The sequence below is a fragment of the Uranotaenia lowii genome, chromosome 2 (genome assembly GCF_029784155.1).
Source record: "Uranotaenia lowii strain MFRU-FL chromosome 2, ASM2978415v1, whole genome shotgun sequence".
Lineage (NCBI taxonomy): Eukaryota > Metazoa > Arthropoda > Insecta > Diptera > Culicidae > Uranotaenia > Uranotaenia lowii.
This window is the reverse complement of record NC_073692.1, coordinates 428,800,266-428,823,925: the sequence shown is the minus strand read 5'-3', so window position 1 is coordinate 428,823,925 and position 23,660 is coordinate 428,800,266. Positions and strand designations below refer to the sequence as shown.

At 35.7% G+C, this 23,660-nt stretch overlaps 1 protein-coding gene across 1 annotated transcript in view; it reads left to right on the top strand.

The window, feature by feature from the left end:
- The window catches only part of LOC129749387 (protein kinase C, brain isozyme-like), a 30,616-nt gene extending 10,445 nt beyond the window's left edge, over positions 1-20,171 (top strand). The window contains exons 3-4 of the mRNA XM_055744350.1: positions 1,500-1,608; positions 19,879-20,171. Of these exons, the coding sequence (XP_055600325.1) occupies positions 1,569-1,608; positions 19,879-20,078 (240 nt within the window). The 5' untranslated portion in view covers positions 1,500-1,568 and the 3' untranslated portion in view covers positions 20,079-20,171. The remainder of the gene's footprint in view (positions 1-1,499; positions 1,609-19,878) is intronic.
- The last annotated feature ends 3,489 nt before the right edge of the window (positions 20,172-23,660 follow it).

Here is a 23,660-nt window from a genome sequence, read left to right as displayed (position 1 = left end):
TTTTCTCGACATGCAAGTACGAAGTATTACACATTCCGCGGTAAGCTTTGATTGCGTGATTTTCCTGGCGCTCTCGCAGTAAACACTTTGTTTAGCAAGTTTTTCCTTTCCCTCCTCGAGAGTACCGAGAAATTTTCTAGCAATTGCTCGGCGGCGTTACAGTTTTTTTCCGCCTGATCCTTCATCCCTTCCGAATGACTGAGATGGATGATGAGCAGCAACGGTGCAGGGGTATAATTTATGACCGTTTTTCTGGCAAAATTAGCACGGTCGTTTTACGATGACGGTTGATGTGCGGCGGCGGGTCATTTGTGTCTTGATAGTTTGATGTGTCATATTTCAACGAAAATATAATTTCAAACGACTCGTTTATGAGCATTGTGGTACAGTACGAGACGGTACTGTATTCAAAATGCTCGAGAATGTGTACTTTGTTTGGCTGAGCGTGGGCTACTTTGATTAGCTGGGTCGTTTCGGACGTTAATTGTGATGAGTTATTGTTTACATTTTAATTATAACGCTTTCGGTACTTGGAGAAAGTTTTTTAATTTTTAATTTTAATTATAACCCTTTCGGTACTTGAAGAAAGTTTTTTTTTCTCTGGTTTTATTCTTTAATTTGTTCAGTATTGTTCTAATTAAGTTTAAGTTTGATTAGGAAACAAATCTACTTTAGGAATGTACACTGAATATTTTTTAAACAACATAACACAAAAAATCTTTCGCTTTCTGCTAACAGTATTCTATAACGATCTTTATAATAGTTGTTAATTGCATCGCTATCTCTCAATTCTTTCATTGACGCCTATTATTGTCAATTCTGGTGGAATTCTGTTGAATGACTTTAAACAATTGGTACCGATATAAGTCATTGAATATGTAGTACAAAAATTTTCGCTGAAAAATCGTTGATGAATTGTCAATAATCGGTTAAATCTATATCTCTTACCAATTTGCTTACTTTCTCTATCTATTAATAATGTTCGACTAGTTTAAGTGTTTGTTTAAGCCTGAATGTAGCAGTAGTTTTTGGGTATGTTGCTTAGGTAAAATATCAGCTGTAGTTTTTATTTACTAAAAACGCAAGTGTTAGAAATTCCCAACACGAGTTCGGTAACGGATAGTCGACAACATCCGTCGATAAAAGCGAACTTAACCAAGGAAAAAGCAATTATTTACCAATCCCAAATGTTGTTAAAACAACGAATTATATCTACAAAGACAGCTACCAAAACAACGATTAGCTGTTTCAACTTAAAAATAAACGAATAATAAAATATCCGATGACAATACTTTGTTTAGCCGAACTGCATCTTCACAACCGCTTTCACCATCATGAAAAATTTCTTTATCACAATCAGTGCTTCTCAACATAAACAACAATCTTTCAAGTCCCCCAATCATCAGCTAAGATCAAAATCACAAGAGAAAAAAAACACCATTTTCTTCCCACCTGTCTCTTTCTTCCGTTTGGTTACCTTTCTTTCTCTTTTCCTGTAGGCACAAAATCCGCATAAATGGCAAGGATATACTTTCATAACACCAACATTTTGCGATCACTGTGGTTCGATGCTGCATGGGATCGCGCATCAGGGTTTAAAATGTTCAGGTACATTCCTCCTATCACCAGTTTTATTCGCCCGGAAAGAATATTCTGAGTTACTCTCTCGCTCTCTCTGTCTCTTTCTTTCAAACCCTTTTCTCCCTCTCTCTGTTTTTCTTACATTTTTATCTCTCTATTTGCTCTCTCTAACATGCTCCTCCCTCTGTCTTTCTCTTTGAATTTATTAAAAATAAACTTTACCATTCTTCATATTCACCCATCCGAAAATTGCCTTTCATTTTGAGTTTTGTTTTACCTCTTCTGCATTTTGTTTATTTTGGACATTTCGATTTGTCCCTTTAAAAAAAACAAAAACAACATCAAGAACCACGTCTACCGTTTTAGTAAGAACCAAAAGCAAGAACACTATCACTGTTGGACCGTTTTGGTGAGCCTGATGATTGTCTTCCGTTGGTTTTTTTTGGCATTTTCTAGTGAACAAATAGAAAAACAAAATGGTTCCTCTATCCTGCTTGAACTTTTTAATTAGATGAAAACACAATAGACATAGATTGCGTGGGTCTCTTACAAAGGAAATCCACGATACCTTAGTACCAGGTGTTGGCGTATTAGATGACATGCAACACACCGGATCCAAACTGCACACCACAATCGTAGACGTATGAATGCAATTCAGGGAGCTCTAGAGCTAGAACGCTCTGTATTGGTCTTTCTAGAGCATTTTCTGTAGAACAACACTACTGCACCCGTCGTAATCGTCGATATCTAAGTAGACTGCTTTCAAAAGAAAGAAAGAATGCGTCTAATTGCTACACATATTTTGATGGTTAGATCTAGTAGCCCGGAAATGATGAAACGCCTCTCCTAGAACCAATATGTCGTTTAGAAGCGAAACTGATAGAGTTTCGCGTGTGATACGTAGAGAAATTTGCATGCATACTAGTTTGATTCCGAAAATAATTCCCCATAAGGGTGTATTTATAGGTCAGAACTACCTTTTTCCCGTCGGTTTCCGGGTTTTGGTTATTTCAATGAACCTACAGTATATCACGGATTATGTGCTCTTTCATCACAAAACAAACATTTTTTGCGCAAATTTTAATTAAATTTGATGAACTTATACTTCAAATAACCTTTAAGAACACGTTCCTAGAATCTCAAGAATCATTTAGAGGGTACATTTTAAACAAAAATTAATCTGTTAATGAAATTGATTTCTTCTTTTGAATGGATATCGGAGACGGGAATTTTGTATCCAATTGACACCGGGGACTCTCAAAATCCATGGTTTTAGTAAGTGTTTTTTCGACATCGTGAGTTTTTATGTATTGAACACAGACAATCTTTATAGTTTATGATACCATGATTGAATCAAGAACAAATACGCCGCTTCTATCGAAATTCTGGCCATATTCGTTAATATGGTCTGAAGATGAGAAGACGGACGATTGGGACCTAATATTGTTTTCCATCTAGGGGTGTCAAACCTAGGAAGTTTATTCATCCCGACTTGAATATGATAAGCTATCTATCATACTGCAATGAGCGAGGAGCTAGAAATATATGCTATTTATATCGATTGGCTCAAAGTATTTGACAAGGTTTTTTTTAAATAACTTTCCTGAATTATTGAAAGCTTAAGCTTCCTACTGTGATCTACAGTATGACCCATAAAAATATGAGAAAATCTGTTACCAAGGTTTAAACACACTTTTCTTGATGTTAACACGATTCAAAAACTGACTCTTGACATTGAAGCCAACACCTCATAGCAGGAAGCCTTTAGACATATTTTTGATTGAGAGGATCCACAGGCCTTTGCCTTACGCCCAAATAAAATAGTTAAAGAGTTTCAAATCCGTTTCTGTAGATTTGGTTTTTCATAAAGCTTAAATTATGACAAATATTTTATCTCAAGACCGCATTTCGATAACAGTCAGATTAGGAAACAGAGATCAAGTATTCCAACTCTCCTCTAAAGTTTCGTCTGAACTACTCTTAAAACTATCATAAAAATTTGACAAATCTAACGATTTTGCAATCTAGAGCAACCAAAATGGTTGAATTTTGTGGTCAGATCTGGTCTCAATTCGGCATGGGATCTTGTACTAGGCCTAGGATCAATTTCAGCCTACAGCGCATAATATTTCACAGATTTAAATTTCCCATACAAGTTTGGAGCACTCTAGTGTACTTTAAGCGTATACTGTACTACAAAATTGTTTACGTCAATTGACAGATGAATGTATCCACATAAAAATATCCTCTGAATCGTCTAAAACAACGCAAAACCGATTCCTAAAAATTTTCGCATTTGTTATGGGTTATACTGTACATGATGGTTAAATACCTACATACTCCTGACGAGCATTTTTGAACTTACAAGGAAACAAAACTATACCAGACCTATATCTACACTAACCTTCTGTAAAACAAGATTACCACTACGGTTTCTGTGTAAAATGAAAACAGTAGATGAATAGTTTTGATTGATGAATTCGGTTTATTATTCGAGCAGACATTTCTTTCCAATTTAATCCATTTATGGTTGATCATAATCCTTAAATCAGGAAACTCAAATCCTGATTCATGATCCTTGATCCAGATTTCGGAATCGGGTTCTATTTATGATCACAGTGTGAGATCAGGGTTCAAGATTCAAGTTCAGGATCCGAACCCAAAATTCAGGATCGATATCTAGAATTGAATTTCCACGATCCTGATCTGGATAGTAAATCGGGAAAAAATCCAGATTCAGGATTAGAAAGTCCAGGTCAGGGATCACTATATAGCAGGGATTGAAAATCAAGCTCATTTGAGCGAGCTCTATTGCTCAATTATTTCATAGCTCCGCTTACAAAGCAATCGACGAAGCTTCAATCGTTTTTCTCTGGAGCTTCGTATTGCTACTCTCTATTTTGGAAGAAACCATAAAGCTTTTTATTTTAGGCTCGAAAATACGTTAGCTCATGCCTCCAGAGAAGCTTGAACTTGTTGGCTCAATGGATTCAAGTTTGTTGAGCTTGTTTTCATTGGTGCTGTTCGAGTCAACGCCTGCTTTCTTTGTACACAGTAACACTAGTAACATTGAAAAAGTTACTAGTGTTGGTTACTTTTAAAAGTTACTAGAACTCTCTAACATTGATTTTAATAATTTTCGCAACAATCCCTTTTTAAGTTACGTGTGCACAAAGCAAGCAGGCGTTGGCTCGAACAGCACAAGCCAAAATTAGCTCAAAAAGCGGAGCACGCTCAAAAGAGCTTGATAGCCATGTACCTACCATCAAGGAGAGAATGTTTCACGCGGTAAACAGACACTAGATGGTATTCTACAGTCGCTGCAAGTAGTAGCTTGGTAGTACTCGTTCAAACGTCAAATCTACCGACCAGTAGTGCGAAGGTTCAAAATTTACTTTCTTATGGAGTGATTTTCAATAACACTTTTTTGATGCCGAAAACCACTTGTTTTGCATTTAACAATTATTTTGTTCTGGCACATTCTTGCAGGTTCAGGCGTGTTTATCACTCAAATTTCGCTAAAGTTTTTGAAGCTGATAAATAATAATTGTTTGGTAAACGGTTGTTCTTAAAAATAGCCAAAATAACAGTTAGATACTCTAACTTTCTTTATAAAAAGATTATCACTACGGTTTCTGTACCAAATGAAAATAATTGAAGTGCAAGGAGTTGTTTTGATTGATAAATTCGATTTTTTATTCGATCAGAAATTCCTCACCTTTTAAAGATTTCTCATCCAAAATAAGGATACCCAAGTCCGATTTAGCATCCTGGATTCGCAAACATTCCAGACCAGTGTCCGTCTTAGAATCTGGCATCAGAATCAAGATAAAAAAAAATCTCGGGATTATTTTCAACATCGGAATCCAGGGTCGTAGTCAGGATCCGAATTCAGGGACTACGATCATGGATCACGATGGTGAAATCGTGAGCTATCTAGATTTAAAAACCACCTAAGGGAAGCTAAAAAAATTACATTAGACGCAATCCCACGGATGCCTCAAAACAAAATGTCAGATTATCTGAGTTGGAATACTTAGAACTTAAGGATTCCTGCTACTGTCGTTATTTAGCCGATATCCAACGTAAATTCAAAAATAAACCATCATCATTTTTGGAGCTACGGAATGAACCAAAAAGGTTATTCTGGACTTCCACAGAACCTGTCGTATGCAAGTCGCCACTCAACTAATACGGCAGAAGCTGTTTAGCTGGGCACAGATTTCTTTGAGACTACGTTCGTTGACCATATCATTACTTATGGGACTCAACACTTGGCTTCAGTAAACTCGTTGAATATCAGCATTACTGAAATAAGAGTTTCCCCTAACAACGTGAGAAAGGTGCTGATCCTGATGGCCTGCCCCGCTATTTATCAAACGATGCTGTAACTCTCTTGCACCTTCGGCAAGCATGATTTTTTTATAAGTCTTTGGAATTACCCACCTTCCCAAAATTTTGGAAAACCGCTGCAATTACACCCATCTACAAATCCAGTAGAATATATCTCGTTGAACATTACCGTGCTATTCCTATAGGGGAGAGTGGGGATACTTGATCCCCTTTTCATATTTTCACCATATCTTTTTGGGAAAATATAGCAACTTGCCGTCTTTGACATTTTCTGACAGCTTGTAACTTCAAGTTTCTTTGCTCCAAAAATTAGAACGATACTTGAACCCGTTAATGAACTAGAAGCATTTTCGTGGGAGTAAAAATATTGCGATTTTTCTGAAGTTAGGGGAGACTTGATCCCCTATTGAAGGAGACTTGATCTTTTATTCAGGAAGCCCTAATCCTTGTAGAAAAATCAAACAAAACCCCAAGATAGAATGTTAATTGACTATTTTGGTCAAGTGTGTTCTCATTTCACAATTTATAGCAGACATAAGAAGAAAATTCTATAACTTTGTCTCAACGCTAATAACATTGCATACTTTAAGGCGCTTTTTTTATAATTAAGAGAAAATTAATTATTTTTTCTCTTTTCTTCAAACAATTGTTTGATAATTATTAGTTTTTGGATAAATATTGGTAATTTCGTAATCAGCAATCATAACAATCAATTCAGAAGAAGAATATGCCGTTTGAAAGGGGGATCAATTGTACCCAACTCTAGGGGATCAATTGTACCCATAATCAACATTTTAGAAAACTTTTTCTGAAAAAAGTTGGGAGTTTTCCATCGCTTTGAATATATGGCATTATGAAGTTCATTTTACGCTCGAACGGTTGATACATTGGAACAAATATTTTTTTCGTAATTTTCCCATGTAAGGAACATTTTAAAGTGATGAAAAAAGATCTTCAAGTTACATTTTGTGAAATTTTTCAAACAAAATTCAATTACTCAAACAATTATTTTGTTAAAAATTTTTAAACTACAAGCATTGTTATTTTCCTCATTTTGGCACATTTTTCTAGAACATTTGATCTTTGTAAGACGTTCCAGTTTCGAGATATAGCTAAGGAATCAAGTATCCCCAGGGATCAAGTATCCTCATTCTCCCCTACTGAATTGCCTTGCAAAGGTTTTGGAGTTGTTAATTTTCAACGCAATGAGCCCAGTCTTGTCACACATCATTGATGAATGTTTGCATGGATTTCGCAAAAAGTGATCTACTTTGTCGAACTTAATAGTGTAAATATGTCCCCTTTACCAGCGGTTGTCTCGCAAATAAAAAGCAAGTAGATGCTTTATACGTGGACTTTGCGAAGGCATTTGACCGGATTCCCAATTTGGCTTGTAAAATGGATCGAATCATATCTCCGAGGCAGAACTGCATTCGTTCGACAGGGTCAAATAAAATTCCAAGACTTCACTGTTTCTTCTGTAGTATCTCAAGGGTGTCATTTGGGTCCAGCACTGTTCAACTTGTTTATGAACGACCTTTGAAATATAATTGATTATGAATAAGTGGATTCTGCGATATTACCACTATGAAGGCATTAGGTGGCATGAATAAGAAAATAGCAATTGCTTCGATAGCTTTTACTTAGCTCGAACTTTAGAATGGCAAAATTCGAAAGCATTAGCTCAACTAGATATGAAAAAGCAGAGCGGTACATTTATTTTCAACCAACTCCGAATAAAAAATATGCATGCCATTTGAAGTATTTGACTCTCAAAACTGCTCGAAAATAGCAAAAGCAATTACTAGAGTTTTATTCATATCAACCATTGTACACAGCTCGCTCGCCTGCTGTGGTTTGGAGTACAACATTTAAGTTTGGGCACCAAGTTCAATCGGCGTTATGAAAAAACTCGAATCAGTCAGAAGCGGTTTTTAAAGACGCACTTCTTAACCTACCCTGTAATGAGCCTCAGCGATTGCCCGATGTGGGATCCTGAACATTCTCTCTACGGAATTTCGAGCCTCTAAGAATAATTAATTATCAAAAAAAAAAAAGAATTTAACAACCCATTTGACATACCATGGTCAATGATCGTCAAATGGAATGCCTTGATAAAAGAACGGTGTAGTAGCCGTTAGAAGAAAGTTTGATAGGTATTTATGCTGTAAGCTACAGGGCATATTTGAACAAAAGATTCATAAGTTACGACTTTACTTTGCTCTTATTTAAGCAAAAAAAAAAGAAAAAGCCCGGTCCGGAACGGTTGCCCGGATATCGAGGAAGAATGCCAGCTGTTGACCCACATTTATCCACAATCTTAGCAAAATCAGAAATAAAACGCCAATTTTGTTAACATAATTTAGGATTTTTTTTTACTTGTTTCATGGAAACAGGCGTGCAAACATTTTTTGAAAATGTATAGTTTTAATTGAACAGCTGTGCCTCAATTTTTTTCATGTGTTTATTTTCAATTTTTTTCTTCTTGAATTTATATGAGATTAACCTGGATTTTTTTCGGATCTGCCCGGATACTACCCGGTTTTTTAGTTAAATATTTTAAAATCTAATGTCCCGATTTTCTCAGGTTTTTTGGGTAAAATGCCCGGATACGCTCAGAAAAATTTCTAGAAGCTTATTCTAAGTACATCAGCATTCTATACGTAAGAAACTAATACAGAATCCTTATGTAACCAGATGATTTGAAAGTGACGAGCATGATATCTTTTAAATTGAACCATGTTTCAAATCCTTAGACCACCTGATGGTAAGTGGAACTTATACATACTGAAATTTACCGCAACAGCAAAATTTTTCCTCCACTGTTCTAGAATTACGATTTTACTTTTCTGTGTAAATTCGTTATTCGATATTATTGATGAAGAAATAAACATATATACAAATATGATGAAAAATTTGAAACACATATTAATTTCCCATGTGTTAGTTTTACCTTTATATAGGTTGTTGAACTGAATTTTTAAGGTCAGGTCAGAATTATATCATCAAATCTAATAAAATAAGTTATTGAAACATATATGTAGATTATAGTAAAATAAGATACTACCTGGTTCAACTGAGTCGAAGGCTTAATTTCTGGTGGAAATAACGGAAATCATTAAAGCATACACCTGCACCAGATGTTCCTTCCCCTTATAAATTCTTTAAATCAATTAAAATTAATTCCGATCAACCTTCACTTAAATTGAGTGACGCATTAAATAATACTACAACGCAAGAGGAAAAAAAAACGCTTAATTATGCATTTATTCATGACACTCGATTGGGGGAACCTTTTTCCCCAAGAGTCCGCCAAATCGGAGCTTCTCAGTTATTCGCTTCGATCTTTTCGGTTTTTATTTGAGCGCAGCTTCTTTTATTTACAATCCACAATCGGTTCGATTGCCGCATAACCGCCCAAAGGATGCTGCGATCCCCACTGCCTATGGGACAGTTATGCGTTCAGCGATTGTCCAACGAGTTCAAACTGGTCGGCTGGAATTCATGTCGAAATTGCGCGGCACGCAATTTCGCGTCGCGCACAACAATCATCAATTAACATGCCATCCATCTGTCCAATTGAGAAGGGTTTTAACCACTTTGTATTAATTGATGTCAACGACGACAACAAATGAACAGAGGAATGAATGAACGACGACGCGCTGATGAATATTAAAAATAGCGCTCGAGTAGGAAATCGACAACAAAACCATCACAGCAAGCCGATCCGGACCTGCCTAGATGGGAAAAATGGCATGGCATGGAGTGGTTTTATTATATATTTTTTTCTTTTTCGTATGTTGGATGATATCGAAATCGTAGTTGGTGCTTTTTGTTTTGCGCGCCCTTCCGGAGGACGGAAGGAAAAACCTTTTTGTTCTTTTTATGGTTTCTGCTGTCATTTTTGCACTTCAGGAATTTCGCAGCCCTCTTTGTTGTTGCCGAATGTAGTTATGGGCCTACTGGGTGTACACGAAAAAAAAAGTTGAAGGCCGACATATAATTGTCAAGAAAAATTTTGAATTTAAAAGGATTCAATACACTGTATTTTACAATATTACTAATTACTTTTACCTAACCTACCTAAGGGTCCAGCGCCGATTGACCGGCGCATAGGGCTGAGATAAAAGATCTCCACTGCTGGCGATCCGGAGCCAGCGTCTTCACTTGCTGCCAGCCAAGGTTCTCGTCAACTGTGCGGATTTCAGCGGCTAGACTTCGCCGCCACGAGCTTTTGGGCGTGCCTCTTCTTCGATGCCCATCTGGATTCCAGTCAAGCGCCTCTCTGCAAATCTCGTTTTCATCTCTTCGCAGCGTGTGCCCAATCCATCTCCACTTACGTTCCCGAATCTCGATTTCTAGCGCCTTTTGATGACACCGGCGATGAAGTTCAACGTTTGAGATCCAGTTGCCAGGCCACCAAGCGCGGATGATGTTCCGCAGGCACCGATTCACAAAAACTTGCAGTTTTCGCGTCGTCACCGCATATGTGCACCAAGTCTCACACCCGTACAGCAATACGGATTTGACGTTTGAGTTGAAGATTCGGATCTTAGTTCGTAGAGAGATCTGGCGTGACCGCCAGATGTTTCGGAGACTCGCAAACGCAAATCGGGCTTTTCTGATCCGGGTTTCGATGTCCTTCTTGGTACCACCATCAGGCGTAATCTGGCTACCAAGATACTGGAAGCACTCCACTGTCTCAACCTGTTGTCCAGCTACCACGAAATTGGAACGATTTTCTGTATTGATTTCCATCGACTTGGTCTTTCCGACATTGATTTTGAGACCTGCTGCCTTGGAGCTTTCGGTGAGGTCGTCGAGTTTGCTCTGCATGTCTTGTTGTGTTTGGGCGAGCAAAACAATATCGTCTGCCAGGTCAAGGTCGTTCAGTTGCTCCATGGTTGAAGGATTCCACGGCAATCCTCGGTTTGGTCTACAGTCAATCGATCCAGTCAAGATCTCATCCATTACGATGAGAAAAAGCAGCGGTGACAAAATACATCCTTGTCTCACTCCAGCAGTTACCGGGATTGGTTCGGACAAGACACCGTCGTGTAAGACCTTGCACGAAAATGCCTCGTACTGTGCTTCGATGAGATGGACTAGTTTCTCTGGGACCCCTCGTCGTCTAAGAGCAGCCCAGATGTTTTTGTGGTTCAGTCGGTCAAATGCTTTTTCGAAATCAACGAACACCAGCAGAAGAGAGTCCTGGAATTCGTTGATTTGTTCCAGTATTATTCGTAGCGTTGTGATGTGGTCCACACATGATCGTCCGGATCGGAATCCAGCTTGTTGCCGTCGGAGTGTAGCGTCGATTTTCTCCTGGATCCTGTTCAGGATCACTTTGCAGAGTACTTTAAGGGTTGTACAGATCAAAGTTATGCCACGCCAGTTACCGCACTCTGTTAGGTCTCCTTTCTTTGGGACCTTTACGAGGATACCCTGCATCCAGTCGGCCGGGAATGTTGCAGTATCCCAAATGTCAGCGAAAAGACGGTGCAACATTTGTGCTGACAAGGCAGGGTCGGCTTTGAGCATTTCAGCAGGAATGCAATCGATTCCAGGCGCTTTGTTGGATTTCATGTCCTTGATTGCCGCTTCTATTTCAGCCAGCGTGGGCGCTTCCGAGTTGACGCCATTAATGCGACTTACTGTGGGCGCCTCGAGCTGCGGGTTCTGTTGGCCATTGCTATTTGTAACTCGGAAAAGTTGATCAAAATGCTCAGTCCAACGCTTGAGCTGATCTGTTCGATCTGTCAGCAGCTGACCTGCTCGGTTTTTCAGCGGCATTCTTGCATTAGTCCTTGCACCACTAAGGCGGCGAGAAATATCATATAATAATCGGATATCTCCAATGGCGGCGGCTCTTTCTCCCTCTTCGGCTAGGGAGTTTGTCCAGGCTCTCTTGTCTCGTCTACAAGCTCGTTTAACTGCCTTTTCCAGCTCCGCATATCGTAAGCGGGCGGCTGCTTTGGCTGACCCGGTACATGCCTGCTCAATTCCGACTTTCGCCTTTCTCCGATCATCGATCATCCTCCAGGTTTCATCCGACATCCATTCACTTCGTCTTCCACAAACTTTACCGAGAGTACCATGGCTCGTCGTGATAAAGGCATTCTTGATTCCACACCACTGTTCTTCGACTGTTCCGTCTGTCGGCAGTTCCGAGGCTCGGGATTCTAGCTGTTCAACGTATGCCCTTTTCACCTCTGGATTCTCCAACCGGCGGACGTCGTATCGACACCCGACTTTCTCCTCGCGCCGTTGGACACGCGCAACCCTCAGTCGTATCTCGCCAAGGACGAGGTGATGGTCGGATGCAATGTCTGCGCTTCGTTTGTTGTGGACATCAAGAAGGCTCCTTCTCCATTTTCGACTGATGCAGATGTGGTCAATTTGATTTTCTGTTCGGCCATCTCGGGATACCCAAGTGACCTTATGTGCTGGTCGATGGGGGAAGAGCGATCCACCGATCACCATGTTGTTGTTGCCACAAAATTCTACAAACAGCTCTCCGTTTTCGCTCATCTGTCCTAGACCATGGCGCCCCATGATGCGCTCAAAGTCCTGATTATCGGAGCCAATCTTTGCGTTGAAGTCGCCTAAGTGGATTTGAATGTCACCCTTCGGAATTCTCTCAACCACGCTGTTCAATTGACTGTAAAACTGCTCTTTCTCCTGCAAATCGGCAACGTCAGTTGGCGCATAACACTGGACCATTGTAAGGTTTCTAACCCGTGTTCTGAATCTGGCTACGATTATTCTTTCGTTTATCGGTTCCCATCTTATGAGGGCCGCATGGGCCTGCGGGCTTAACAGGAAACCAACTCCTCGTTCCCGAGTAGCATGTTCTCCTCGTATGCCAGAGTAAAGCAGTACTTGCCCGGACTGTGTCTTGTGTTCTCCAGTGTTAGGCCAACGGACTTCGCTCAGTCCCAATATCTCTAGCTTGAGGCGGCTAGCTTCTCTAGCAAGTTGAGCCAGCTTTCCTGGCTGGGCAAGGGTCAAAACATTCCAAGTTCCAATTCTAGTCCGTGTTTTCATGCTAAAAGTCGTTGCCAAAGTTCCAATTCGGTTATTTCTTCTCTCAGTTTCTGTAACAATATAAGGTATCAGGAGCAGTAGGTTGTTAGCCTAAAGTCCCTATCCCGCGATGGGGCTGCCATCTTGGACTTAGCTGGCGGGAGCTGCATTTCATAAATTCAGCCGCTTGCTGCAAGACAGACGCTGTTTGAGCCGCCCCTGACCTGGAGAACAGACGCTCGGTTGTTGTTGCACGCCGCCCCTGACCTGGGGAACAGACGAGTGCGGCCACCTTCTCAGTCTGCATGCGACCAAAGCATCCACCGGGGTTGGGTACCCGATTGGATTGGGACTTTCAAAATTCAGTACAACTTGATGTGTTCGCATTTCTCGTGGACAGCCTTTGGTGGTTATTTATCGGTCGTCGTCACTTGTTGATTGAACTTTTTGTAGTGATGAAGTAGAGGAAATAGCAAACAAGTGTTTGTGGGTTCATTTTAAATTAATCCAATTTTCCATCAGTTGAAGAGTGCTGGAACGATTTTCGAGTGATGTATGTTTTACTTTATGTAGATACATGATACATGTACCATAATTTTAAATGGATGGTTGAGTTACCAGCTATTGTGATTCTTTACTTAAATTTGTTATCTATAATAGACTGAGTCCAATTGGGGTCTTTTTTTAATTTCTCAAACCCTGGGGTCTTGAAAGCTTCGTTTTGGTTCAAAACTCATCGATGATTTTTTTGCAGATTTTTTAAGGTTTACATAAGTAAATTTTTACTGTTATGTTTGTATGGGAAAATTGAATATTTTGTTTTGAAAAATCAACATAATTTTTGTTTTTTTCTGTTGAACTGAGTCTGAGTGATTTGGTGCCAATTTATACATTCTTTGAAGAAAATTTTCCGCTGAACACCTTTGTGGAAGGTTGAAACTTCATGACGTATCAGGCAAAAAAAAGTTATTGGCTGTTGAATAGAGGTATGTCATTTACCATTGAAAAACAATCAATTTAACTGACATCACTGCTGGTGTCTACCTGATTATTGCATGACTACTTAGCAAGCAATACCTCGGTAGGCATCAGCAGTGATGTCAGTTAAATTGATTGTTTTTCAATGCTAAACGACAAACCTCTAATCAACAGCTAATAACTTTTTTTTGCCTGATAAGATATGAGGTTTCGACCTTCCACAAAGGTGTTTATCTGAAAAATTTCTCTAAAGAATTTATAAATTGCCACCAAAACCCTCAACAGGCTTGGTTCCACTGACGAAATAAAAGTGATGTGGAACAAAATTTTTTAATTTTCTCACACAAACATAAAAGTTTAAATTTACTCATGAAATGTTCACTTCAAAATTTGGCCAAAAATTATGAATCAGTTTTGAACCAAAACGCAGCTTTAAAGGCCCCAGAGTTTGCAAAATTTGAAAATGACCCCAAATTGACTTAGCCTGTTATGACCACAATTTAAATCAGTTGAATCTTGCCTTTATTTCTCGCCCATTTGAGCGGGATTTAAAATCCGAAATGTTGAATACATTTCACTTGCTTCTCTAATAATATTGGATCGCGAGATAAGCTTTTTTGTATACCATGACCTACGATTGTTTCGTAAAGGTAATCCATTAGGCTTGATCACATCTGAGCTACCGTGTGATCATAAAAAAAGTACTTAAACGCATCGATATAAGCTAAGCTAAGTGTTTTAAGCCAGTCGGTCAAAAGTTGATGATCGCTCGAGGCCTTTCGCATAGGCAATAAAATCTCTATCAGATTAGATATCCATTAGTGGTGTATATCGCAGGTAAGCAATGCATTTAAAATCTCCAGAAAATAAATTAAGTAGCCATCAAAAGGACCGAGTAATTATCTAACATATTCAATTCATTAAACTTACAAAATCGTGTTAAAGGTAAATCACTTTTAAATTATCCAAATTGTCAAAATTGTCAAAATTGTCAAAATTGTCAAAATTGTCAAAATTGTCAAAATTGTCAAAATTGTCAAAATTGTCAAAATTGTCAAAATTGTCAAAATTGTCAAAATTGTCAAAATTGTCAAAATTGTCAAAATTGTCAAAATTTTCAAAATTGTCAAAATTGTCAAAATTGTCAAAATTGTCAAAATTGTCAAAATTGTCAATATTGTCAAAATTGTCAAAATTGTCAAAATTGTCAAAATTGTCAAAATTGTCAAAATTGTCAAAATTGTCAAAATTGTCAAAATTGTCAAAATTGTCAAAATTGTCTAAATTGTCAAAATTGTCAAAATTGTCAAAATTGTCAAAATTGTCAAAATTGTCAAAATTGTCAAAATTGTCAAAATTGTCAAAATTGTCAAAATTGTCAAATTGTTAAAATTGTCAAAATTGTCAAAATTGTCAAAATTGTCAAAATTGTCAAAATTGTCAAAATTGTCAAAATTGTCAAAATTGTCAAAATTGTCAAAATTGTCAAAATTGTCAAAATTGTCAAAATTGTCAAAATTGTCAAAATTGTCAAAATTGTCAAAATTGTCAAAATTGTCAAAATTGTCAAAATTGTCAAAATTGTCAAAATTGTCAAAACTGTCAAAATTGTCAAAATTTTCGAAATTGTCAAAATTGTCAAAATTGTCAAAATTGTCAAAATTGTCAAAATTGTCAAAATTGTCAAAATTGTCAAAATTGTCAAAATTGTCAAAATTGTCAAAATTGTCAAAATTGTCAAAATTGTCAAAATTGTCAAAATTGTCAAAATTGTCAAATTGTCAAAATTGTCAAAATTGTCAAAATTGTCAAAATTGTCAAAATTGTCAAAATTGTCAAAATTGTCAAAATTGTCAAAATTGTCAAAATTGTCAAAATTGTCAAAATTGTCAAAATTGTCAAAATTGTCAAAATTGTCAAAATTGTCAAAATTGTCAAAATTGTCAAAACTGTCAAAATTTTCATGAATGTCATTTATATCGCCAATGTACTTGAATTTTTCAACTTAACGACAATCAGCCTTCTGGGTTTAAATCTTCCGGGTAAGTAGGCCTAGGAAATCAGATCCGTCAAAGGAGACAATGAGCCATCGCCTGCTATGCACACAGCATGCTCCGTTTATGGTCAATCATCGAGTGACGCGACGTCTTTTGGCAGTTTTATTTTTCTCTTTCCCCCGGGGGGAGTGATGGGTGGGTGGAGTTTACTGCCCATTTATCAAGAGGCTTCATTGTTGGGGTCGCCATTGTTGATGTTGTTTCTGTGACCACATATTTAGTCAGGACATATTGGCACACTGGGCTCGTTGGGTGCTGACCAAAATTGGCAGAAACTATCTTCATCAAGGGCTAGCAGCCAATATCAATATCGCCTCAATCAAACTCAAGGGCGGCCACTGAAATACAAATGGCAGTCAGCAGTTGATCGACCATTTGGCAGCCAGGGATGGCATTTTGTGGTATTGAACCGCAGCGCACTCTGTTCACAAGTCGTTTAGACTGATTGGCTTCCGTTTTACACAAGAGTCCGCCCTCTTCCTCATCCTTCTTTGCCCGGTCGATGCCCATTCATTAAAGTGGGGGTGGTCCAGTAAATTGGATGATGGATAGCTAGCTGGCTAGAGATAGAGATTCGCAAACTCAACCCCACAAACAAAGCAGGGGGTGGAAATTTGAGCAAAACAGATAAAACTTGACAAGAGCCAGTCTGCCGCCCATTAGCCGCATATGCGAGGAATTGCTTTTGTGGTAAAATGTACAATAGTAGATACGAGTGCAAGCTTGAAGGATTTTCATTCACTGAATGGCATTGGAATTGGAGAAAGAGAAGGAAAAACAGTCCACTAAGCGTATCGTTTTCTGGACAGATTCTTCTCACACAAAAGTAGAAGAAAACGTTCAATGAATCTCCATGCTCTTTGTGGTGAGTTCCCAGATCATTTGACAATGCGGTTTCGTTCTTTAGTTCTGGAACCATCAGAGATTGTGACTCATGGCTTTTGGTTGGGGTGGTGGTGAGATTAAATCCAATTACTGCCAATATTGTTGGGATTGCGATAGTTTTCCGCTTCTGTTGAACACACAGTGAGGAAAGCAAAAGGTTAATTTAAAACAAGCAATTACTAGATAGGACATCCGACCCTCATCCGAAAACTTGTCAACAAATCGAACAAGCAAGCAAGGAGGACAGCCTCAGCATCTTTAAGAATGCGGCGGTAGGATTATCTTCGGGCAGTTGAACTTTCGAGTGTTGGATGTCGATGAAAGCCCTGCTGAATTTCTGCTGCGGGCTGATTCATGACTCGATGTAGGTATTTGCAGAGCACTTGTCAAATAGGTACCTTCTTGAGGCCAGAAGACGATTGGTTTCCAGATTGTCACATATGTGATTGGAAATCGAATTACACTCGAGTGAAGTCAACAGAATCAGCTTTTTGTGTGTATGGGGTTTTTGATTGGAAAATCGCATGTGGTTCAATTTTCACAACGAGTTGTAAAAAATCGGCTCTCTGAATTTAAATCAACAAGATGATAATATTTATTTTTCAACAGATCACGCAACTGCAGTTGATTTTGGTAAACAAAATCAAGCAGAAACTAGTAGGCGTAGCTTATTTGAAACAAAATATTTCTCGTTATTTGTCGTTTACGAATTACTTTGATCGACAATTTTAACATTTTAGAAAATATTGACTACATTGACATATTTTACCATTTGACAATTTTGTCAATTTTGACAATTTTGACAATTTTGACAATTTTGAAAATTTTGACAATTTTGACAATTTTGACAATTTTGACAATTTTGACAATTTTGACAATTTTGACAATTTTGACAATTTTGACAATTTTGACAATTTTGACAATTTTGACAATTTTGACAATTTTGACAATTTTGACAATTTTGACAATTTTGACAATTTTGACAATTTTGACAATTTTGACAATTTTGACAATTTTGACAATTTTGACAATTTTGACAATTTTGACAATTTTGACAATTTTGACAATTTTGACATTTTTGACAATTTTGACAATTTTGACAATTTTGACAATTTTGACAATTTTGACAATTTTGACAATTTTGACAATTTTGACAATTTTGACAATTTTGACAATTTTGACAATTTTGACAATTTTGACAATTTTGACAATTTTGACAATTTTGACAATTTTGACAATTTTGACAATTTTGACAATTTGGACAATTTCGACAATTTTGACAATTTTGACAATTTTGACAATTTTGACAATTTTGACAATTTTGACAATTTTGACAATTTTGACAATTTTGACAATTTTGACAATTTTGACAATTTTGACAATTTCGACAATTTTGACAATTTTGACAATTTTGACAATTTTGACAATTTTGACAATTTTGACAATTTTGACAATTATGACAATTTTGACAATTTTGACAATTTTGACAATTTTGACAATTTTGACAATTTTGATAATTTTGACAATTTTGACAATTTTGACAATTTTGACAATTTTGGCAATTTTGACAAATTTTTTCCTCCTATTTACTCCATCCTTAAGTTTTCTAGCTGCCTTATTTCTGATAGTTCAATTTCCGCACCGACCCACTTTTTCTCGGAAGGGTAAAACATATTCAAATTGGATGATAATGGAGATGCTCCATCAATTTTATTAAGATACCCCGCTCGTACTTCGGACCTTTTTTCCGACTCATATTCATACTAGGTAAACGTAAGCGAAGAGGGTGGGTCTCACTTTTTTTGCCTCGCAACTCTAGACAGGGCTTTGCTTTTTCCCGCCGTGCCATTTTCACAGCGTGTAATCATAATCATTAGGCGCTGTTTTCCTGAGCACGTGGTTCGACATTCGGCAAATGGCTCAAGTGACAGAGACGTTTTTTTTCTTAGAGCTTTTTCCTACTTTACCTTCTACTAGGCAAAGACCGTAATTTGGGGATACAAAACACACGAAAATTGGATAAGATGAGTGCTCTGTCTCGTTTAAAGGGGAAAAGGTAATGCGCGATTTATGGGTTGAATTAGATGAATCACTTGGCAAATGTCGCCTAACATTTGGAAACAATTTGGGGATGAACTTCAAGAAATTTGCCACTTATTCAAAGAGTCTTTAAACAGTTTATTCGAACAGCTTCGCTGATCACATTTCATCAGGTAATGGAGGACATAATGCACTACTATTAGATGTTTTCTTCTCAAAATATAGCTTGATGTTGATCTATGTAAATTTTTGTCGAACCAAATTTTCCACCCTGCTTGCCAAACTATTCTGCACTGTTTGAACCTATCCTTTCTAATTAAAAAAAAACATATTTGTGTGTCTTCTGAAATGAATCAAGAAATCCTAAATAAACGATAGTCAAATTTAAAAATAAATGTAGGTAAAGGTTAGTACAATCAGTGTATGTAAAAAATCTGTATTTCGTTCGATGTTGTTTGATAAATGTAAAACTGTAATAACTGAACTATTTAGTGTCAACTGTCACGATTTCCCCCTGAAAAAAAAAACAAAATAAAAAAGTGGTTCTTATCTTATAAATTTAAAAACGTTAAAAAAGTTTAAATCATCCTTTCCGAATAAACCATTGCCAAAAAGCGCCTTATAAATATGAACAAAACTAAAATCATCTAAACCCATTATAAACCCATCGATCATCATCTTCTGCCACATTCTTAGTTAGTTAACATGTGTCATCATCGACTTCTCGTTACAAAAAAAAAAACATATGTTTTGAGTTCGTTTCTTACCTATCCATCATTTTCCTACTATTTGTTATATTGTTCTGCTCTCGGTGTTCTTCTGCCAAGATGACTCAAAATGTGTATTTTTTCTTCTAATCTTTTCTTTTATTGTGTCTTGTTCCATTGGATAAACGCAAAATGTAACCAAAAACAAACGTCCGATGACCATCCGATGCGAACAACTGTCAACTGGGCAGCATGTGATATGAATGTACACAAACGGTGCGAGGAAAGCGTGCCGAATCTGTGCGGGTGTGATCATACCGAGAGGCGAGGGCGTCTGCAGCTGGCCATCACCCACCAGGCCAACAAGCTCAAAATCGAGGGTAAGTTACTGCACAATCCAAGGTGCCGATTTTTTATGGAATTTTCGAGGCAAATGATAGACAAAAACTGATCAGGATAAGATCTAGCATTTCTGACTTTTCAACAATCGTAAGCTGTAAGAAATCTTCAATTGCCAATTGAATCGACAGAAACAAAAAATAAAATAAATCATGAATCCAAAAATGATTAAAATAAACAACAAAAATGTGGAAAAAACACAAAAAAAATTAAAACTGGGAAAAAGGCCAAAACTGACAAAAATGACAAAAATGACAAAAAATCACAAAAAATGACAAAAATGACAAAAATGACAAAAATGACAAAAATGACAAAAATGACAAAAATGACAAAAATGACAAAAATGACAAAAATGACAAAAATGACAAAAATGACAAAAATGACAAAAATGACAAAAATGACAAAAATGACAAAAATGACAAAAATGACAAAAATGACAAAAATGACAAAAATGACAAAAATGACAAAAATGACAAAAATGACAAAAATGACAAAAATGACAAAAATGACAAAAATGACAAAAATGACAAAAATGACAAAAATGACAAAAATGACAAAAATGACAAAAATGACAAAAATGACAAAAATGACAAAAATGACAAAAATGACAAAAATGACAAAAATGACAAAAATGACAAAAATGACAAAAATGACAAAAATGACAAAAATGACAAAAATGACAAAAATGACAAAAATGACAAAAATGACAAAAATGACAAAAATGACAAAAATGACAAAAATGACAAAAATGACAAAAATGACAAAAATGACAAAAATGACAAAAATGACAAAAATGACAAAAATGACAAAAATGACAAAAATGACAAAAATGACAAAAATGACAAAAATGACAAAAATGACAAAAATGACAAAAATGACAAAAATGACAAAAATGACAAAAATGACAAAAATGACAAAAATGACAAAAATGACAAAAATGACAAAAATGACAAAAATGACAAAAATGACAAAAATGACAAAAATGACAAAAATGACAAAAATGACAAAAATGACAAAAATGACAAAAATGACAAAAATGACAAAAATGACAAAAATGACAAAAATGACAAAAATGACAAAAATGACAAAAATGACAAAAATGACAAAAATGACAAAAATGACAAAAATGACAAAAATGACAAAAATGACAAAAATGACAAAAATGACAAAAATGACAAAAATGACAAAAATGACAAAAATGACAAAAATGACAAAAATGACAAAAATGACAAAAATGACAAAAATGACAAAAATGACAAAAAAGACAAAAATGACAAAAATGACAAAAATGACAAAAATGACAAAAATGACAAAAATGACAAAAATGACAAAAATGACAAAAATGACAAAAATGACAAAAATGACAAAAATGACAAAAATGACAAAAATGACAAAAATGACAAAAATGACAAAAATGACAAAAATGACAAAAATGACAAAAATGACAAAAATGACAAAAATGACAAAAATGACAAAAATGACAAAAATGACAAAAATGACAAAAATGACAAAAATGACAAAAATGACAAAAATGACAAAAATGACAAAAATGACAAAAATGACAAAAATGACAAAAATGACAAAAATGACAAAAATTACAAAAATGACAAAAATGACAAAAATGACAAAAATGACAAAAATTACAAAAATGACAAAAATGACAAAAATGACAAAAATGACAAAAATGACAAAAATGACAAAAATGACAAAAATGACAAATATGACAAAAATGACAAAAATGACAAAAATGACAAAAATGACAAAAATGACAAAAATGACAAAAATGACAAAAATGACAAAAATGACAAAAATGACAAAAATGACAAAAATGACAAAAATGACAAAAATGACAAAAATGACAAAAATGACAAAAATGACAAAAATGACAAAAATGACAAAAATGACAAAAATGACAAAAATGACAAAAATGACAAAAATGACAAAAATGACAAAAATGACAAAAATGACAAAAATGACAAAAATGACAAAAATGACAAAAATGACAAAAATTACAAAAATTACAAAAATTACAAAAAATGAAAAAAATGACAAAAATGACAAAAATGACAAAAATGACAAAAATGACAAAAATGACAAAAATGACAAAAATGACAAAAATGACAAAAATGACAAAAATGACAAAAATGACAAAAATGACAAAAATGACAAAAATGACAAAAATGACAAAAATGACAAAAATGACAAAAATGACAAAAATGACAAAAATGACAAAAATGACAAAAATGACAAAAATGACAAAAATGACAAAAATGACAAAAATGACAAAAATGACAAAAATGACAAAAATGACAAAAATGACAAAAATGACAAAAATGACAAAAATGACAAAAATGACAAAAATGACAAAATGACAAAAATGACAAAAATGACAAAAATGACAAAAATGACAAAAATGACAAAAATGACAAAAATGACAAAAATGACAAAATGACAAAAATGACAAAAATGACAAAAATGACAAAAATGACAAAAATGACAAAAATGACAAAAATGACAAAAATGACAAAAATGACAAAAATGACAAAAATGACAAAAATGACAAAAATGACAAAAATGACAAAAATGACAAAAATGACAAAAATGACAAAAATGACAAAAATGACAAAAATGACAAAAATGACAAAAATGACAAAAATGACAAAAATGACAAAAATGACAAAAATGACAAAAATGACAAAAATGACAAAAATGACAAAAATGACAAAAATGACAAAAATGACAAAAATGACAAAAATGACAAAAATGACAAAAATGACAAAAATGACAAAAATGACAAAAATGACAAAAATGACAAAAATGACAAAAATGACAAAAATGACAAAAATGACAAAAATGACAAAAATGACAAAAATGACAAAAATGACAAAAATGACAAAAATGACAAAAATGACAAAAATGACAAAAATGACAAAAATGACAAAAATGACAAAAATGACAAAAATGACAAAAATGACAAAAATGACAAAAATGACAAAAATGACAAAAATGAGAAAAATGACAAAAATGACAAAAATGACAAAAATGACAAAAATGACAAAAATGACAAAAATGACAAAAATGACAAAAATGACAAAAATGACAAAAAAGACAAAAATGACAAAAATGACTGTTCGCACAAAATATTAGTCGCAACAGTTTTGGGTGTACTCGCGCCACACCAAATTTGCATGCCTCCTTTAAAACGCGCATCTTATGTAGATAGAACGAAGAAGCGTAGTCACTTCTCTGGATGACCGAACATCCGCACAAAGCGGAGAATAAAATCCAATTCAATTGCTCTGTAACATCAAACGCGCGTAGTTCTATTACAATTGTTTCTTCTAACCATTCCCGTCGTTGATTACAATAAATCAGTTGAAATAATGTATCTCAGTTACCTTTTTGTAGGATTAAACGGAAGTTAAGTAGATAAGTGATCGATTGTCAACTTAATCCGAAACCCTCGATATCGGTAAAAACATTTTGGTCCTTCGAGAAGCCGGATTTCGGGACTCACAAGTTCCGAAAAACTAGTGCAGTGGACAGCAGCCGTGAAGTACCTTTTAGAAGAAAACGGTCAGACAATAGATCGACAAAACGCGCGCGTTTCTGGTTCGTTGGCTTGGCTTGGTTT